General features: G+C 44.4%; 2 protein-coding genes across 4 annotated transcripts in view; one reads left to right on the forward strand and one right to left on the reverse strand.

The window, feature by feature from the left end:
- Nucleotides 1–108: 108 nt before the first annotated feature.
- The window catches only part of ABCC10 (ATP binding cassette subfamily C member 10), a 24,907-nt gene continuing 4,584 nt past the window's right edge, over nt 109–20,431 (forward strand). The window contains exons 1-17 of one of the 3 annotated variants that reach the window (XM_033144510.1): nt 109–127; nt 4,382–4,588; nt 5,277–6,657; nt 7,345–7,572; nt 9,024–9,180; nt 9,734–9,873; nt 10,058–10,137; nt 10,653–10,824; nt 11,772–11,870; nt 12,078–12,267; nt 13,165–13,242; nt 14,015–14,206; nt 14,587–14,719; nt 15,367–15,550; nt 17,841–18,184; nt 18,335–18,504; nt 19,816–19,976. In XM_033144510.1, the coding sequence (XP_033000401.1) occupies nt 4,416–4,588; nt 5,277–6,657; nt 7,345–7,572; nt 9,024–9,180; nt 9,734–9,873; nt 10,058–10,137; nt 10,653–10,824; nt 11,772–11,870; nt 12,078–12,267; nt 13,165–13,242; nt 14,015–14,206; nt 14,587–14,719; nt 15,367–15,550; nt 17,841–18,184; nt 18,335–18,504; nt 19,816–19,976 (3,882 nt within the window). In that variant the 5' untranslated portion in view covers nt 109–127; nt 4,382–4,415. Of the gene's footprint in view, nt 128–2,073; nt 2,166–4,380; nt 4,589–5,276; nt 6,658–7,344; nt 7,573–9,023; nt 9,181–9,733; nt 9,874–10,057; nt 10,138–10,652; nt 10,825–11,771; nt 11,871–12,077; nt 12,268–13,164; nt 13,243–14,014; nt 14,207–14,586; nt 14,720–15,366; nt 15,551–17,840; nt 18,185–18,334; nt 18,505–19,815; nt 19,977–20,431 lie in introns of those variants that run through there. The other 2 variants (XM_033144511.1, XM_033144509.1) reach the window with 2 other exon arrangements.
- Nucleotides 16,864–17,582, reverse strand: LOC117044092 (pre-mRNA-splicing factor SPF27-like). The gene is given in 1 exon segment (XM_033144512.1): nt 16,864–17,582. A coding segment is annotated over 1 exon segment (678 nt). The 5' UTR covers nt 17,559–17,582; the 3' UTR covers nt 16,864–16,880.

Here is a 20,431-nt window from a genome sequence, read left to right on the forward strand (position 1 = left end):
AGGGAGAGGGAAGAGGCGGTGTTGGGGGGGGAGGTGCGTCGCGAGACCATCAGCGAGCCCTGCGAACGGCGAATGGACGGACGAAATGGCGCGGGGCGGGCCCTGAGTCACGTGATAGGGAGGAAGGGAAGCGCAACGAAAGGTGGTCCCCAGAGTAAACTGCTGTGTGCGCTGCTGCTTAGCGCCGCACGCCTTATTAGGATCCCGGGTCCAATCTCCGCCTCCCATGTGTGCCCTAACTCTCCCCCTGCCAACGTCCTCTGAGCTTAATATGTCTGCTGAAAAATAGTTTAGTAAACTAAGGAGGTTTAGCTGTTAGCAACGTGCGGAGGGGAAGCGTCACCTGTTGAATGCATGCCTGTGACGCGCTTCATTCAGGATATGAATTTAGGTCCGTGGATTCAATTCTAGTGAAGGATTTCTGATCAGCTTTTAACTGTTCATGGTGATGCTGTTCTCATTGCTGATTTTAGTTTTGTGTTTTCTTGAATTGTTTTAATATCGCATGCAAGCTGCTTTGGGGACCTTGGTCACAGAAAGATTGATCATAAAATTTATCCTTATCTTCAGTAATATTGCGAAAACAAGATAAGGTAGAACAAAGTCAAATGTGAAAGGAGTTACCATAATTCAAAGGCTGAGGGCACTTACATAGGAAGTCATTGGTAAATGGCAAATCTCTAGTGGTGTTTAACCACCTGTTTGGAGGTTACTATATATCAGTCAGACACGACTGAAGGACTGAACAACAACATATATCATTAAAATGCAGTGAACATTTTAGGTAAGTGTCAATTACTTTTTGTGTTGACATTTCAGTTGAGAGGTCTTCTGGCCTTTTTATCAGGAATTCGAAGGCAGCCAACTGATTTGTTGTCTATTCTGCTGCATTACAGGTCTAAACCACAGAGCCTAGGGCTTGCCGATCGGAAGGTTGGCGGTTGCTCGGTCCCTGCTCCTGCCCACCTAGCAGTTTGAAAGCACGTCAAAGTGCAAGTAGATAAATAGGTACCGCTCCGGGAGGAAGATAAACGGCGTTTCCATGCGGTGCTCTGGTTCACCAGAAGCAGCTTAGTCATGCTGGCCACATGACCCGGAAACTGTATGCCGGCTCCCTCAGCCAATAAAGCGAGATGAGCGCCACAACCCCAGAGTTGTCCGTGACTGGACCTAACGGTCAGGGGTCCCTTTACCTTTACTGCTGCATCACCTTTAACCTCTGGGATGGCAGGCAGATAATACCCATCAACTAAGCAAATTTGGCCCAGGGGCTGCCAGAGCTGTAGCACTTTGCATGCAAGCCTGGGAATCTTGAGGTAGAGCTGGGAAGGTGTTCTGTCTGAAATTCTGGAAAGCCATTGCCTGTCAGTGTTGATAGTAAAAAGTTAACTGGGCCAATGGTCTGAGTCTATGAGGCAGCTTCCTTTGTCCCTGTCTTTGAACCCTACTTGACATTTTGCCTTTGGGGATTTTTGAAACAGAAGCCAAGCTACAGTTATTATAAAAGAGATCCATATGGATCATCATAGTACTTACAAAGAATCCCCTCAAAACCACCATCAAATCATGGACTACCTCACACATATGTTCTGTGATTTCTTGGTGGCTTTGTTGTCAATATATGTAAAAATCATGAGGATTCTTGCCTTGGATCAATATTTTTTTGTGGTGCTGCAGAACACTAGAGCTGTGATTTATGTTCGGTTCTGTTTCAGTAATTTTGTGTACACTCTAACTCTCATGATCCACTGCCCTGGAGCGGTGGGTGGGATGGTTGGTGGACTCCCTCTGCCCAGCCCAGAAGATTGTGAAGTCAAACTAAGGGAAGGGATCTCAACATTACATAACCAGCAACGCGATTGGTTCAGCCGCTGCCAGCTTCTGCTCGCCCGGCCAACGTGCCGGGACACCCTCCCACCCTCTAGAGGACGCTAGAGGGAAAGTAAGTTGGTCGCAGCAGGGGAACGAAATGCCCATAGACGAAAAAAGGGATAGAGCAATAGTGGCTTCCTGTTTTTTTGTTTTTGTTTTTTTTGAGCGGGGTGGGGCTTTCATTTTACAATGGAAACAGCGTCCTCAATTCAGGGAAACGCAGGTCAAACTGGGCTGGGGTTTGATGGGGGCGATGTAAGTGACCTCTCAACTGACATTTGCTTTAACGCGAGGTATGTTTTGAATGGGTTGTCTTTTTCTGTTCTGCATTGTGTTTTCCATACAAGTGTGTGGAGCATTGCAGCTGACATAGAACACCGGCGCGGCCGAGTTCACCTGAAATACCTGTAACGTGTATAGTGATGCCGTTGCTCTCCTATCTCTCTGCTCGGCCGACGATTGCATCCCTGACGTTGCATTTTGCCAAAAGGCTGAGTAACAGGTGTTAAGTTCTCAAAGCTGTCTATGAAACAAGAAGAACCTCAGCCCCGTGTGCAATGTGGCGATCAAAATACCTCCCGTTAGTCACACTCAGACTGGACCCGTTGAAATGAGCAGGCATGACAAAGGGCAGACGCATTAATTTCAGTGGGTTTCCTCTGAGCAAAACGTATAAAGTTGGATACAGCCTTGGTCTACATAACAGGGATCCTGTAAGCCATACACTGCCCGTTTCACCACTTGCAACAAGGAGACAATAAGGTATTGCAAAACTGCTATAGATCACTCTCAGCCACTCGACATTGCACTAGGAGGATTTAACAGCAGACAGCCGCAGTACGAGCACAATAAATCCCAGCCTCCCCGCTCCTGCTTAAATTTTAAAACCAACCTAACACAACACGCACACGTGTTGGTGTCGTTGCAGATCCCACTTGGGTTATTTCTTGCTTTCGCTTCTACTTTAGTTTGCTCAGTTGGCGAGGGGAGAGGCGGGAAAGCACAGCTATGATACAATCATGGATTCCCCTATTGTTTCCTATTTAGCAAATGTCACTTTCACGTTTCCGAAGTATGAAAAAGCAAAGCAAAACACGGTGGCAAAAATAACCAGGAAGCGCAGCGTTATATGTCTGTATTTGTTCGGTCGGTCGGTCATATGAAAGGAGCCGGCTTTGGAGTTCCGGTTCTGCCGCTGAGTCAGGGTACTGCCTGGGAAAGAAAGGGCTTCGGTGGGTGAACCATCCCGTCTCTGGGTGGGTCGACCGAAGCCTCCGTGAGGCTGGGGACCGACGGGAGGAGAGCGCCAGAGAGGAGGCTTCTCCCACCCGCTCGCTCTGCTTCGTAGAGTAGGCTTCCGCCTCTACGTGCACCCACAGCTCCCTGGAGGCTCTTTTGTACTGCTCCGTTGCTCCTACGGAGGGAAAGGCATTTGCAACGTGCAACGGAAATTTTATGGTCACACGTTTCAGAACAGACGGTAACGATAAACTCCAAGCCTTCATGTCATCATCCATCTGTCCATGCTGAGTCTCGTTGTGCGAAGGCGAAGGCCTTCCCCACACCGGGCTTTACCGTGAGTTTGAGGCCGAGGCCATGATTTCTAGGCATCGTTCACATGAGGTTGCCCTCAGTCGGAGGCGCCCTGCCTCTTTTTAAGGATTTACCCCATACTTTAAAAAATCCGAAAAGAAACTCAGCTGCCCAAGCAATTCTGCTCTTGCCTGGCTGCCTGGCAGACAGTTGCTGTTCGTGTTCTCTTCATTTTAAGGTGGCACCAGAAAGATTTGTGCGATCTGAGGAAATCCGTAGTTTGTGGTTGTTTGCAGAGCGGAAAGCAGGGTGGGCAGCATGGCTTTGACTTTGATAGAGGATGGAGGTTAGTGCCCCTGTATGAAGAAGCAGCACTTTGGAACCCTTAGGTCTTAAAGGAGGACCATCTACTTGGCTGTTTGGTTTGTAAAACAATTGATTGCATTTAGGATGCTGCCCTTGTATGGACCTGCCCTAAAAGTGTTGGCAAATCACCCCCACCCTCTTTTCAGTACTCATTGACAGTTTCAATGAAACCTGCAGTAATGGAGAAGATTCTGCAGAAATGCATTTCTCTCACAAAGTGTTCAAAAGGACTTGAGGAATGACTACAGCCACCACTCCTGCATCCTGGGATGGGGGGATTTTTATGCAGGTTAGACCTGGATACCTCATGTTGGGAACATTAGCGGAAGGTCTCCCTCTCAAAAGTGCCAACATACAAGATTTTGTATTTGATGAGATTATGAATTTTATTACTTTTTCCAACAGCTGGAAAAATGGTAGGTGGAATTAATTTGTGTACCTCATTTTGCAATGCTTGTACAAAGAAGAGAAGGAAATATAGTGGTACTGTAAAAGGGTTTTATTCTTATTGCAAGAATGTTCAGGTTGTGGCATAAATTACTTCTTTTTTATCCTTCATTCTTCATTATTTTCATGCTTTATTCATTGTTTTCCTGTCTTTTCCTTTAGAAACTCTTGACCGTTGTACTTGTTCCTGACAGAGGATGGAGGAGATCCTAGCCAATCTGTGTGGGACCAGTCCCGTAAATCCACTCCCTGTCTGGGTCCACAGCAATGTCGGGCACTGTTTTAACCAGCTGATTTTGAACACTATACCTCACATGGTCCTTGCTGTAATAAGTGCTTGCTACATAGGAACACCAAGGTATAGTGACAGGTGTGAGCAACATCTGGCTTATTCACACACAAAATATGTATATTGTGTGTCTAAGCTCTGTGGGGTTTTTTTTGGGGGGGGACTGTTAAAATTAAAGTGATGGGACATTCCTGAGCCATGATATATATAGTGAAATTATCACCCTCCTTGGCACCCTCTTTATGTAGTCAGAAACTTACTTGGTTTTCTGACTAACAAGGCAAAAAATAGTGGCACAATTGACTTCCGATAAGCACACAGAGTGCAAACAAGACTGAGTGTATGGGGGGGGTCGTTTAATTTCACTGTACACAGGTGGTGTAGTGACAATAAAGGTTTGTTTGTTGGTTTGTTTGTTGGTTTGTTTATATTTATTTACAACCTGAGAGTTAGTCCCACTGAAACATATATAAGACAGACCACACAGACCCAGTTTAATTGTTGTGAGAGGTCACAGGAATAATTGTAAATGTGAATGTTCAGAGGGTTGAATTTTTTTTTCTTCTAATGAAAAAATAATCACAAATAGTGTGTCGGACAGCACAATGATTTTGCCTAAATCAGTGTAGCAATTCTTGTGTACTGAATGAAGCTTGAGAGGCCAGGCAACGAAGCGTGCAGACTTCCAAGAATGATGAACAAATAGTGAGAGGGCATTAGAAAAAGGGCTAAGATTGTTTCATAACACCTTCTCCTCTGTCTTTACTAGGTCTTTAGGTTCTCGGACTGTGTACAGAACTGGGTGGAAATGCAGAATTGCTGCGTCCTTTATCTTTGCTGGTTTGTCCATCCTTGACATAATTCCAGCAGCCGTTTGGCGACAGAAATTGGACCCCTTGTACCTGGAAGTATTAGCAAGTGGCACAGGCACATTGGCATGGCTTACTCACAGCTTGGCACTACTTGCTCTCTACAAGTCTCCCTACAGCTTCAACCGTGGCCCTACCCTCCTACTAATCCTTGCCTTATTTCCAATCCCATCACTTATTATATCCTTGGTGTGGCGCTGCCAGACTGAGATGGGTGGTCAGCAGCTTCAACCTGACACCATTTTCCGACTGTCTATCCTCTGCCTGCAGTTAGCTTCTCTGCTTCTCTATGTAGTTGGGTATATCATTCCTACAGCCAGCAGGCTAGACTATTGCTCTCTCAATGATTTCTGGCAGCAAGAGCCCCTGGTCACAGACTCAGGGATCCCCACACCTTCTTGGCAAGGAGTGGCAGAGGATGGAGAGAGCTGGCTCTCGCGTTTCTCCTATGCTTGGATGAACCCTCTGATGAAACGTGGCTACCTGTGGATGCTGAATCGGCCACAGGATGTCTTTCAGCTCCCTCGACAGCTCCAGGCCAGTGCAGTCTGTGAACACTTCTACTCCTGTTGGCGGAAAAAAGCAGCTCTCAGCCAAGAGGATAAAGAGACTGCATCTTCAACGGACAGATCATTTGCCAAAAGTAACGTGAGAATTGATGAATTCTCATCTCCAGCACATCCTTGTGATACCCAAAAGCCTGTACATCTCCTGTCAGTGTTGCATGCCGCCTTTGGGCTACGCTATTATTCCCTGGGCCTGCTCAAACTGGCTGGCAGTCTTTTGGCATTCTCTGGGCCTCTGCTTCTGAACCTGCTGGTTAGTTTCATGGAGTCACGCCAAGAACCTCTCAGCAATGGGATAATGTATGCACTGGGACTCTTTGCTGGTACCTTACTGGGTGCCCTATTGCGTAACCAGTTCAGTTACCAGATAAACAAGATGATGCTTATGGTGCGCACTGCAGTCATCTCTGCCATCTACCAGAAAGCCCTCCGGGTGAGTGGCAGCAGCCTGGCTGGCTTCACCACTGGCGAGATTGTCAACTTCATGAGCACTGACACTGACCGCTTGATCAATTTCTGCCTCAGTTTCCACGAGCTGTGGAGTCTTCCCTTCCAATTTGCCATTACCCTCTACCTCCTGTACCAGCAAGTAGGCATAGCTTTCCTGGGAGGCCTGGCTCTGGCTCTGCTTCTTGTGCCCATCAATAAAGTGGTTGCCAATCGCATCATGGAAAACAACAAGGAAATGCTGAAGCACAAAGATGAACGTGTCAAGGTGAGACGGGGTATTTGAAGGCTTGCCATACTGCTTGCCTCTTGATCTTGTGATTTAGGCTTAAAGTTGTTGACTTATTTAGGTATTCATGTTGAAAATGTTGAGTAGCAGAAATAACAACTGGATGTTGCAATGATTTATCAGGAAATAAATAACCAGCAGTATAGGTTAACCAGCAAACACACACACAAATCCAAGAGACAAAACATCACCAAGTTCCAGAAACTGAGCTACCATGAAATGAGAGCCTTGAAGGCCACCTGGTCCTCCTTGATGCAGGAAATCCAGAGCAAGCACATTTCCACTGCACATTGTAATGGGCAGTGGTATGTCCAGGTCTCAGGCAGAGATCTTACCCAGCTCTGGTGTCAGAGGTCCTTTAACAAGATACAAGGAGTTGAAGCTGTGACCTCTTGCATGTGCTCTAGCCCTCCTCGGGATGTTTCCCTTTGTATACTGTTTCACTGAAGGAATTTGGGTTTCTGGTTACAGTACTTTAAATGGATCATCCCAGTATTTGTGTTGCAGTTTGTTTCCCCGATACATCACCAAGCAAGAAGAGAACATGGCTTTGATTCTGGGCTGTGTCTCATATAGCTAACTGAGGCCCTAGCTGAAATAGAAGGCATTGTGCTTGTGACAAAGAGATGCCAGTGATTGTTGTGTTGCATCTCCCTTTACCTGCAGCTGATGACGGAGTTCTTGTGTGGCATGCGAGTGATCAAGTTCTACACCTGGGAGCAGCATTTTGCTAGTAGAGTGTATACTTGCAGAGCCAAGGAGTTGAAGAGCCTTCGAGCAATCAAATACCTGGATGCTGTGTGTGTCTACCTCTGGGCAGCATTGCCTGTGGTTGTCTCCATTGTCATCTTCATCACTTATGTTCTACTTGGACACCAGCTCTCTGCTACCAAGGTAAGAGCTGTGCCCATTACTTGACAATCCCTCTGCCTGGGATACGCAGCCGACTCCTTCTGTTATTCCAGCTTCGTTGGCTACCCATTCATTTCCAGGTTCAATTCAAAGTACTGGTCATTTACCTTTAAAGTGTTACACTGTTTGGGGCCAGGATACTGCATCAACTGGGGAGGTCCTTTTGTATGTTCTGACACTGTCAGAGAAGAAGTTGGTTGGGATGCACAAAAGGGCATTTTCCATTGCGATACCCCAGGAGATTTGTATCTCTTTCCTAACAATTAGCTAGTTGAAGGAAACTTTGTTCCAGCATGCTTTCAGTATTTTTCCCTCCACTGCTATTTGTTTGTTTTAAGTTATTTTGGTTTTATTCTTCGTTTTACATTTCTTAGGTTTCTTCTTTGTTTTTTAGTGATGACTGTTCACTGTCATGGGATAGAAAGGTTTATTTTATATACTGTAAATGAATGAACAGATGAATAAACTGCCATGGTGTATGAAAAGGCTTCAGAAGGTATCACTGTTCAAGCAAACTTCCAGGAATTTTCAACATTGCTGTTATTGAAGAGCAATAAAAAGGGGGGAAAATAAAATTGCTTTTAGTGTCAGAAGTAAGGGCCTTCTACCTGAGTGATAGCTTTCCCTGGAATGTGAGAAGTAAGTGGCTTCACAAATGAGACATACTCTATACAGAGCATTGCCTAGACAAAACAAGGGTCATAGTCTTTCAAGCTTTACTCTTTTATTACAAATATCGATATATAAAAGCAGAATCGGTTAGAAGACAAGATGAATAAAGAAGCAATTGTCCACTATTTTTTATATATATATATATATATATATATATATATATATATATATATATATATATATATATATATATATATATATATATATATATATATATATATATATATATATATATATATATATATATATATATATATATATATATATATATATATATATATATATATAATCTCCTCTCAAGTAAAGTCATAATAAGTAGACAATATTAAAATATTAAATATTAAACCAGCAGACATCTCAGACTCTCTACCCCCCTCTTAGGCTTTTGTAGCCTTGGCTCATAGCTGTCAACTTTTCCCTTTTCTTGTGAGGAATCCTATTCAGAATAAGGGAATTCCCCTTTAAAAAAGGGGAAAGTTGACAGCTATGCCTAGGCTCCTATCACAGTTCAGGAATTAAAGCTTGCTCAGCAAGGTTAAATCTGAACTGATGTTTCTTAGACATAGACTCCAAGATAATGCTCCCTAATGGAAGTCCACTTAAAACACACCCTTGAACATTTCAGTACACTGTTCACAACTTATAAAATGGCTTTTCTCTGGCTCTCTTTGGATACTTCAGTTCTTTGCTTAAATGGCTAAATACATGGTGGGCAACCCTCTGAGCTTTTTCATCCTATGAAATCTTCTCTCTCCCCATAGGTGTTTACAGCTTTGGCACTTGTTGGGATGCTCATTCTACCTCTCAATAATTTCCCCTGGGTGCTGAATGGGATTTTAGAAGCCAAAGTATCTCTGGATCGAGTCCAGCACTTCCTCGAGCTCACAGACCAGGATCTGGATGCTTACTATAGCAGAGGTATGGTGACTGGGGAAACTGGAGAACAGCTGGTGTTGGGTAAGACCACCGGAGTAGGGAAAGAAGTGCTTTTGAGTCGTTGGGAATAGATTTGAAAAGAGCAAGGGGGGTGCTTGTTCCTTTGGGTATTCTGCTTGGCTACAGACTCAACCACAAAATTGGTGTTCAAGTGTATCCTGATAGCATTGCTCCTTTTATGGATGCCAGTTTCATCTCATTTGCTAATCCAGAGATCCCATCTTGTTGCTTCCACCTTTGAGAGGCAGAGAGCTCCAGTGGTAACACTTTAGGTTTCTCTCAATGCCCAAGGTTGTGAAACCCATGGGCAGGTGAAGGAATAAGCAAGTTTTATGGAAAGATGGATACCTTCTTTATTTTGATTCATCTGCATAGCCCTCTTAAAGAGGCAGCTGATGGTCCAAGACAGTTTCCTGCAAAAGTTCATAGTTCCCAAATGTACCTCTTGAATATGGGATCTCATTCCACGCATGTAACGACGTTGTTAAATCCTGTCCTATTTACCTATAGCTGTGCTGCTGCTTTTCCATTGCAGAAGGCCCTTCTGACCCATCTTCTGTCCTGGAAATGCGCCACACCACCTTTTCATGGTCACCAGCAAGCACAGAAAATGCTGAATCCCACTTGCCCAGAGGAAGTTTGCAGCTCTTTATTCAAGATCTGGTGGTGGCAAAGGTGAGCAACAAGGAGCAACGGTCCAGGGAAATGCCGCTGGGTCAGCCGTGTGATATGGGAGTCTTTGTACTTCCATTTTGCAGAGAGAACAAGGATGTATTCTGAATGAATGAATGTTTGCGAAGTGCTACAGCAAGGTTGCAGAATGAACTCTGAAACAGTTGGTGCCTCTTTCCCTCTGCAGGGCACACTGGTGGGAGTCGTTGGGAAAGTTGGGTGTGGAAAAAGCTCTTTGTTGGCAGCCATCACTGGAGAACTCAGTAGGTAAATAATTGATACTGCTTTGCTTCTTGTGTCTTATGATTTCACCTGCAAGACTTAAGGCTTAATATGAATCTGGTCTCACCAGAGTGTAGCCACAAAATCTGTTTCACTGCCACGGAATACAAGGTAATAATAAAAGAATGCTTCTGATTATTTGCAGATTATTTTCTTTAGTATTGATGTGTTCATTATACTTATATCCTCCTCTTACATATGGGATTATCAGTAGTATCCCATACAAGGTCCACAATTTCTAAGCTTCAGCAATACTTGCAATATCAGGTTCTCCAACACTATTCACTGGGCCCATTCAAAGTGTTTCCCCCTCACTATTAGATAACCACAAGCCTAATCATGACAAGGATTCTCGATTAGATAAATCCTAAGTACACAGAGGTCCAGCATCAAACTTCATAGAAATTAATGACTGGAAAGGCCTGTTTTCCATACCCACTCTAATGGTAATTTTAAATTCCTCCTTTTTTTTCTCCTGCCCATCCCTGGGATGCATACAGTCGAGGTGAGCAAGTTTATGTCTGGGATCTGGAAAAAGGATTTGGCTTGGCCACGCAAGAGCCCTGGATCCAATTTACCAGCATCCGCGAAAACATCCTCTTTGGGAAGGAATATGATGCCAGGTTTTACCAGGAAGTCATTGAGGCTTGTGCTCTCTCTGATGACTTGAATGTGAGTGTCCTATGAGAAAAAAAAATAGGTTGGCTCCCCAGGGACCACTAGCGCTCTAAGTGCATTCAACAATCTGATGTATGGCCGCCCTTGGGAATTCCCAGTGCACAATGTAAGAGCTTTTAATAGGCGGGATATGGAACCGTATAGTCTCAAATTGAATATATTGAGAAGACAACCACCTAAAGCTTAGTAATGCGAGTCTTAGTAATATGGACTGCCAGAGCTGTTTCCTAGCTTCTTGTTTCAATGGTAAACAGAACCGAGTCAAATTGGTAACATTACCAAGAGCCCTCCTTTTTGAATTTTGTGTTGCATTTTCTTAATATGATTTTTTGTATACAGTTGTCCCTATGTAGAAAAAGTTAGTCATGCTTACTTTCCACTAAAATCAGTGAAAGCCCCATTTAAAACGATTAACCTAGCCCATTGTTTCAAATGACTTTAGTACAACTGACTTCCCTAGGATTATGGTCAAAGTACTGCTATTAATTATATGTTTCTTTTGTGAGTCATCAATATTGAGGGGTAAGCTTCTGTTTTCAGTGTATTCTTATGTTCACTCTGCCTTTGGATTGAAAAGAACTGGAATAGCATTTTTCTACTTCAAGTTTGTCATATTCTCTTGTCAACAATTGTTCACTTTGTGCTCACACTAATGATATAACCGTGTCCCAAGCACAATGCATTAGGAAGGTTCTGCTTTCCTTCCTTTCAATGGATTCAGATCAACATTAACAGAACCAACAGGTGGTCTGATTTTGGCAGTGGCACTGTCATTTCATCTCCTTGGTTTCTGTGCAGACATTTTGGCACCTGGCTGCTTGTCCAGAAGGACTTCGCACTACAGCTGTGAACCAAAGTCAGGGGTCCTGGATGTTGCTATAGCTCAGTGCATCTGCTTAACACTTCTTAAATTACTTATAATCTCTCTATTTAACTTTTAGATTTTGCCAGCAGGCGATCAGACAGAGGTGGGTGAGAATGGAGTTACACTCAGCGGGGGACAGAAAGCTCGAGTTGCGCTTGCAAGAGCTGTTTACCAGGTAGATAAAGGGCTGGGTAAGCAGCATCAGATGGCATTAACTTGAAATAGAAGTGGTGATGCTTCCATTGACAGGTCCTGCCCTTAAGAAGAACTAGGGTCAAACAAACAAATGAAGCTAATTTTCAGATGTTTTCCTTTTTTTTAAAACCATCCTTAGTATTTCAAAGTCAAAAAGCCTTAAGATCTATATGGCTGTTTTCCTTAGGATAAAGACTTGTACCTTCTCGACGACCCACTGGCAGCTGTTGATGCAGATGTCGCCAAACACCTTATGCAGAAGTGCATTCTGGGAATTCTCAAATGTAAGACCAGGATTCTTTGCACCCACAGAACAGAGTTTTTGGAAAAGGCTGACATCTTATTGCTAATGGACAACGGCAGAATACTCAAGACAGGTATAGCCTGTAGTTTTCTACTACTTTTGTTTCTCTGTGCCTAGGTTCTGAGCTGCCCTCCTCAGAGTGGGAATTCGGAGGGTGAGTCACATGGTGTTTCTGAAATCAAGCAGGTAGTGTTTTAGTTGTCCCTGTGCAGTTTGTTTGGGTTTGTTTGCACTTTTTAATACATTTTAATTATTGATTCAATTGTTTTGTTTCATTTATTGTTGTTTTGTGATTTTTTTTAAAGGTGGTTTTGTTAATTTGGTATCTTGTAAGCTACCCTGAAGGTTTATCAGACCATATCAAATAATAATATAGAAATTTGCACAATGTGGGTAAACAACTGAATTTGCAAGGAATATGTTGTGTTACTAAAATATCCAAAATAGGGGAAAGTGCAACAACAATGCAGGTGAGCAGATGAGATTAGGGAGAAGGGAATTGTTAAGGGGTGCAAATGAGGTTTCCAAATAGATTACAGAGCTAGAGTGAGCAGAAATCTTTCTAGGCATGCTGTTCTATGTGGAGAGACAGAACTCCACTCACAGGATGTTCCTACCGGTACATGCAGTAAAAGAGGGGAGGCCATTTTTGCCAATTCCCCCTTCAGTGCTCCTGGGGATCTGCTGTGGAGGATTGGTAGACCCTCCAGAATTGAGTGGAAGGTGGTGCTGGGGATTGCAGAGAGAAAGGCCAACAGGTGAAGCCCCCCCCCCTCCCCAAAAAACACATACACCTTGAGCCAACAGGAGACCATGCTGGATTAGAGAATATTCCATGTAGGACCTCTTTCTTATGCAGCAAGGCAAGTCAGGACCAAAGAGAGGAGCCTTGGGCAGATGATATCGCACTGTAACAGGTACAGAGTTAAGTTTCTGCCAAATGCAACCCTATTGGTATTTTTTTTCCTAGGAACTCCAAATGAGATCCTGCCACTAGTGCAAGCTGCCCCTCAGCTCAGGGAAATGGACAAGACAAATGAGGATAAAAGTAAGTTCTGGGTGTTTTCAGGAGGACTTTAGTATGCTTCTGCCGGATACATTGTAACTGAGCAAAAACATTTACGAATCTTTTTGTTTGTGACCTTTTAGACCTCCCATCCGGACTAGTTGGCCAGGTTGAGGAGTGAACTAGTTTGGAAATCTAAGGCAAAGAAGGAACATTACTTACTCCCCAGTTGAGCATGTAGGCCTCCTCGTTTCACTTTGAGCAAAGAGTTTTAAGCTCCTGGTTTTATTTAATGTATGGTTTTTCTTCATTATCTTGTGAACCGTCCTGGAATCCTAATCTGATGTAAGGTGGTCTATAAATGAATCAAATCAAGTTAAAATAATTGCCTAAACTTACTACAGACTAAAATAGACACCAGGGGCCAGAGATTCTTAGTATAAGGGCCACACACACACACACATTGCATTTTAGCCTTAGCATGAGGTTTCTTCAGAAGCTTTATTTTGTCTCCATGTTGGGGGGGTGGGGGACAGACGCAGTAGGAGATCTTATCCTATGCTTTAAGCAAATTTGGGAGAGACATATGTCTGCCTTGAAAAGGAAAAGAGCACAGCTCCCAGTTATAAACTAAACAGCCAGGTTTACAGACCAAAGTAGGATGCAGCTGATGGAAGTGTGGGTTTGCCAGGTATTTTAATTTAACTGAAAATATATCACAAAATGGGAAGCCTTTAAACTCAAGGGTACCTGGTTGTCCAACAAGGAACCCTTCCTGCACACCATGACCTGTAGTTGTTTTCTGCCTCCTAAGTACCCACTGAATATAGCCAAGAAGAAGAGGTACAGCCTGAGGAAGACGAGCCAATTGAAGCAAATTGTCTCCTCAAGCGAGAGGAAGAGAAGAAAGAAGGGGCTGTGGCTTTCCAGGTCTACCAAACATATTGGCTGGCTGTGGGCAGCTGCCTGGCATTGTCCATCCTTCTCTCACTGCTGCTGATGCAAGGTAAGGATTTCACTTTCTCCCTCCTCTGGTCTTGGTTTCTTGCTGTCTCCCATAAATTCTGTGTCCTCTTCAGATGAAGCTATCCCCCCCCCATATGCTGTTCTGTGGGGTTCTCCCAACCAATTTCAGGGAGCACCAAGGGGCGGGGAAGGAGGGGAGAAGCCCCATTGCACAAGCCAAAGACCTTGCACAGAGCTTGCATTCACAGGACCCGTGACGTGAATCACACCCTAACAGTTTGGACAGTTAAAATGGGACAGATAAATTCACCTTGTGGCAACTTTGACAACTCAAAACTCACATGAAAAGCCTCTTAGCTAGCTGCAAACTTTTGAATTGGTAAAGTTAACTCACTCGTTGATACTTGTGCATTCTTACAGCTTCTAGGAATGTCTCCGATTGGTGGCTGTCACACTGGATTTCCAGCCTACCCCGTCCAGAAAACGCCTCTGTCAGCAGCCTGTCAGCTTTGCCTTCCTCACAGTTGCTGCTCTTCTCCCATGGGGGACTCGTGTATGTTGGTATAAGCCATGAACTGAGTCTGAGGACTAAGTCCGTCAGTGAATGCGCAGAAACACGTGGGCTTTGTTTTGGCAGCCCCTTTGTGAAAGCTTGACACGAGTGGAAAGCCAAACACTACCAATAGAGCCACCAAAACTTAAAGAAACAAAAGAGAAGCTTGGTGGAAAAACAGGTGGAAAGATTAAAAAAAAACCCTACTGGATGCATTGCTGAGGGGAAATGGGCACCTGGGCGCAGGGAAGGATTGGGGAACTTCTGGCCCGTGCCTGGGTCCCCCTGGCAAACTTATGAAGCATGGAGGTGGGGTGATAATCCCACCCAGGCTGGCACAGCTTTTTTCCATTTCAAGGGTTTGGCCATGAAGGGAGGACTACCAGGCAAGTGGGCTGGCTGCTTCAGCTCCCCACCCCCCACCCCGATCTGCTACTGCCTGACATTTCCCCCATACTCACTGGGGTGTTGTCAGGGAGACATTGGGTTGCCTCTTTGCCTCAGATGCCGCACCAGGCCTGAGCATAATGGAATACCCCTTCCCCTCACACTTTGAGAGCGGTCCTATTGACTTTGCCCAAGACCTGGGAAAGGAGCTGGACATCAGGTGAGCTGCCATTCCTGACTGATCTTGTCTGTCTCCTCAGCTCTCCAGTCTTTGCTTCTATCCCTTCCAATGGCACTTTGGATGTGAACTTTTACCTGACTGTGTACGGCTGCATTGCTGGGGCCAATTCTGTCTTCACGATGCTGAGAGCCTTCCTCTTTGCCTATGGCACCATTCACGCTGCAATTGTCATTCACGACAGGCTGCTCAAAAGAGTGATGAAGGTAAAGTCGGTCAGACAGGACGGCTCTGGGTCCTGGAAGCTCTGCTTGGGGACAGGAACAGGCAGGAGAAGAAGGGGAGCTGCACTTAAAGCCCACCTCTCTGCTTTGCTCTTCTTTGGGGTTCATATGTCCAGACCCTATTTAATTTCAGTTGACTGTTGTAGAAGGTATGAATCCTTTGCTGAAGCGCTGACCACGAACCCCAGAGGTCTCTTGAGAGAAATGGCACGAGAAAATAATCATCACTATGTTTTGGAAACGCAATATTTCCTCTTTGTTTAGAACGGGTTGTACAGTTCTTATATCTGCCTTAAAAATAATCACACAAACCAAGGTTAGGGCGAGATAAGTCACTTGCTTAGGATCCTCCTCTTCCCCACAGCAAGTCTCATGGCTGGATCATGAAGGTGACTTTGTACTGGGATGAGACATCTTTGTTAAGAACTTGTTGTGCAATGAGGAGGGAAAAGAAAAGAGATAGCATATTATCCTGTTGGGCAAGTTCAAACTAGCATTCTTCCCTGTTCCTCCTCCACAGTTTATGTGGCAAGAAAATCTGATTAGCTTCCTTCCCTCTTGGGCTTTGGTTTGAGGTCACTCCACTCACCTGGGTGCAGGTCCTTGCAATGGCCCATCAAAATGCTTATGGTGAGGTTTGTCTGAGAGATAGAAAAAAAATAGGCTAAAGGCTTTATATTTCATCAAACAAACTGGTTCTAATCCTTTAAAACAAACCCTTTGTTTTGTCTAGTGATTCAAAACTGTTTCATGTGATAAGTTTTTATATCATGGAATATAATTTGTCTGCTCCTGGTTCACTGGAACAGCATTCCTTGTTGAGATATGCCCACTATCTGTAATTTCCTGAAACAACTGGTGACATTTTTTGTTTCTACAAGCTTTTCCAGCAGGAAAAAATAGATCTCTGCCCCTATTTTTTTTAATTTAAAAAACCTACCTTTTTTGAGGGGGGGGGTTATGCCATGTCTGTAAATTTGCTTGAGGTGTACGTCGCCGCCGCAGTAATAATAATCACATTTGGGAAAAGCATGTATTTTAAAATATTTTTTTATTGTTGAAAAAAAATATTTTTAGTTATTTTAAAAATTGGAAACATACACAATATACACAAAAAATTGGCAACATTCATGCCAGAAACTGGGAAACTGACTAAATCCTTTTAGGACCAGTTCTGTTCCTTGCAATCAGTTTTTCAGCAATCAGTTGCACAAATTACAGCTCCCCCCCCCCAACACACTAAGAAATTAGAATTTACAGCCATGCATAGACTTCAGTTTTTGTGTTTTGCAGCTAAAGGCCAACACAAGTCTCAGAAGTCCTGTTGGATGTTTTCTTTGTTTGCCTCTCCATGTTGCTGCTTGATTTGAGAAATTTCATTTTCCAGTTGCACAATAGTTCGTTCAATCTCATAGTTTTTACTGACCAGGGACACCCACATAGATTCCATCTTTCGAAGTTTAGCACCAGCTGTGAGCTGCATGTTCTTCCGCTGCCAGTTAAGGTCTTGAACGTGTTTCTTCAAACTCTGCAGCTCCCTTTGTGCCTGTTCAGTCATATGAACTAAATGCTCATTATACACTTTCCAGGCATTGCAGCCATACTGAGACATCAACTCCGAATTCTCAATACGGACTGCCTTGTGCTCCAGCTGAGCCATTGAGTTATTAACACATTCTTGCCATGCTGTGATGTCATTCTTCTGTCCAGAGGATGGTGTAGGCAGCTCATATCTTTTCATGCTCAACAGTTCTATGGACTGTCGGGCTGCTAGGCGTTCAAATTCATTCCGCATTATTTCAGTCTCGAAAGCGCTGTAGTCGGGCTCCGCCAGGTAGCTCAGGTAGTTCTTGGTGGGCCGGTAGCAGCACGTATCTTACTTCACCAGTGCCGCGGTTGCCTCTCACACACCAGGAGCCTCGTAGCCTTGGTCAAAATACAGCAGGGCATCCACGGCAACTTTGTCGGCCACCAAGCCCAGACCAGACATGCCGCAGCTCCCAGCATGCACCCGCGTGCCTCAAACCTCCCTCGCATTAAGATTTTGCAGGCGCCGTCTCCCCGACATCCACCTGGGAGAAGCATGTATTGTATGATAAGTGTTTTGTCTTGAGTACAAGAATTAAGCAGCTGGTGTGTGCCATAATCTCTAAATTACTTAGCTGCCACAAAAACAGCCTCTGGACACAGCTTTTTTTCAGACACAGATGAATCTCTAAAAGTGTGAAACAGCACACAATGGTTCACTGCAATCTCTTTCTTCCATTGCCAGGCCACAGTGACTTTCTTTGACACCACGCCAACAGGCCGCATCCTTAATCGCTTCTCCTCGGATCTGTACTGTGTGGATGACAGCCTGCCATTCATGCTCAACATCTTCCTGGCCAACATCTTTGGGCTGCTGGGCATGCTTGTGATGATCACCTATGGCCTGCCTTGGATCGGTCTCATTCTGCTGCCCCTGGCTGCCATCTACTACTCAATTCAGCGCTATTATCGGCGCACCTCCCGCGAACTCAAACGCCTCTACAGTCTCACCCTGTCCCCCATCTACACTCACTTCTCAGAGACCCTGACAGGTCTCAGCACAATCCGAGCAACCAGGGCCACAGGCAGGTGAGTTTTGCTCTTCAGGCAGGGAAGGTCTAAATATGCACAGAAAGGGCTGACTTGAGGAACTGGTCCTGTGACCGCTGGGAAAAAGAGGTACTGAGAACTGCAATAGATCTCTTCCTGATATTAACCTCTGGGTTGTATCCAGTCTAGGTTTGAGACAGAGAACCAGCTGCGACTTGAACTGAATCAGCGGTGCCGTTTTGCCAGTAACACCGCAATGCAGTGGTTGGACATTCGGCTGCAGATGATTGGAGTTGCTGTAGTCACTGCTATTGCAGGAATCGCCATCATCCAGCACCAGAAAAAACTGGGAAACCCTGGTGAGCCACCCAATTATGACCTCTGAAGGAGGCATCTTCATCTGTGATCATCTTTTACCACTGACATCTCAGAATGCTTCTTCTTTCCACCACTCTCTGACATGGATCCTGGATTTCAGCTCTTGGGAGGGCTAGAAAGCAGCTAAATAGTAGTTTGATCCACCCAGGACCTACCTTTATACCAGCATGTACTACAGGACTCATTTGTCATTTTTTTAATACTGTACTGTATTTTCATTTTTTTATTCATTTTTAATTGATTTTCCAAATTATTACAAATCAAACCAAGTTAATTTAATACAATTTCTTAAAATCAGGTTTCCCACTCCCGTTTCAATCATGTCCAAGATTTCCCCCATAGCTGCTTCATTTCTTATTTAGTCTCCAGCTGACATCCTTCACTTGCCATTAAACCATTCTTCCTGCTTTTTCACCTTACAAAACAGCACCTCAGTTTCATCTTGTAGATATATCATCCATTTCATGTGTGCAGCCCTTCCAGAGCTGGAGTGTTGAAAGTGTTTAGTTCTTTCTCTCATTGTTCAATTCTTTACAGAAAACGTTTCATTCCATTCTGCTGTTATCAAACTGACATGTGAACCACAGCCATCAGTATCTCAGAGTGAACTTTCCAGACATCTGCCATTAAATTCCCCTCTGGAGTTCTTTCTCGGCACACAATACACGGCAAAATCTTTTCTGATATTCAGCCTCTCTTCAGCAACTATCCAGCTGCAGGCCATTTTTCTTTTCCGCCACTGCATACACTCTCTTTTCATATATCTCGCTCCCATCTTTCTCTTTTAAAAAAGAAAGAAGGGGTGGGGGGATACAGCAGACTGCCTAAGTTTACAACCCAGCCCAGTTGAAAGCCAACTGAACTCCCAGATCCAGCTGAACTCCCCTATAGTTTGACAGGGTTCTCTGTTCCCAAATGTGTTAGGCCATAAAAGGCAGACAGAAGCACACTGAAGGAAAGAGAAGCAGTGCTCACCTTGCCCAGTGTATGTATGGGATAATTAGATAGATCCAGATAGCCGAAACAAATGAGCTGGTGTAGACATCAAGGGGCAGAGAAAAGAATTGAAACCGGTCTTACATACCCTAAAAATCATTTAGGATACCAGTTAGATTTTGAGTGTGCAAGAAAAATCGACCCCATCAATTCTTTCCAAGGGACACCTTAACATGCTGACCTCTCTCTTTCTCCTCTACTTACCCATGTTGGAACTGGGCCACTGCCCCTTATCTGTTGTTTTCCTTGTTTCAGAGTTGTTGTGCTTTTTGACAAAGCCTTTTTTGTCCACACAGGTCTTGTGGGCTTGGCCCTTTCCTATGCCCTTTCAGTCACAAACTTGTTGTCTGGACTCATCAACAGCTTCACCCAGACAGAGACCATGATGGTGAGTGTGGAGCGTACCGAGGAATATGCAACAGAGATTCCTGTGGAGCCTCAAGAGGAGCTGCTCCAGGTAAGGGTTCCTTGCTGGGTCTCCTGTGAATGATTGGAGGTGCTCTTGCAGAACATCTGATTCCACACAGCCCCTATATGCACAGGCTGTTTGGTCTGCATTAGTTCTCCATCTGTTGAGCATTCTTCTTCAGAGGAGGTAGGCATTCTGGAGAGAGTAACTACTGTCAACAAACTTCCTGCCCCCTTTGGTAAGAAAGTTCCTCTCCCATATTTATCTTGCTTCACCAGAACAGCAAGGGTTTTTGGAGCTATCTGGCCTTCCAAGAATTCCCCTCTTCGCTCCTCATTCAGCTTGTCAGCAGGGATTAAGGCAGAGGAGGAGGAGATAATTTTAAAAGCCCAGCAAAAGGACCAGAAGGGGACAGACCTTCAGCTAATCTGATGCAATGGCAGTTTGTTTATTGATTTGGATCGGTAAATCTCCCCTAGTTTCTCTGTGGCCAATGGTATGCA

This window comes from Lacerta agilis, chromosome 3, assembly GCF_009819535.1.
Source record: "Lacerta agilis isolate rLacAgi1 chromosome 3, rLacAgi1.pri, whole genome shotgun sequence".
In the NCBI taxonomy this organism is placed as follows: Eukaryota; Metazoa; Chordata; class Lepidosauria; order Squamata; family Lacertidae; genus Lacerta; species Lacerta agilis.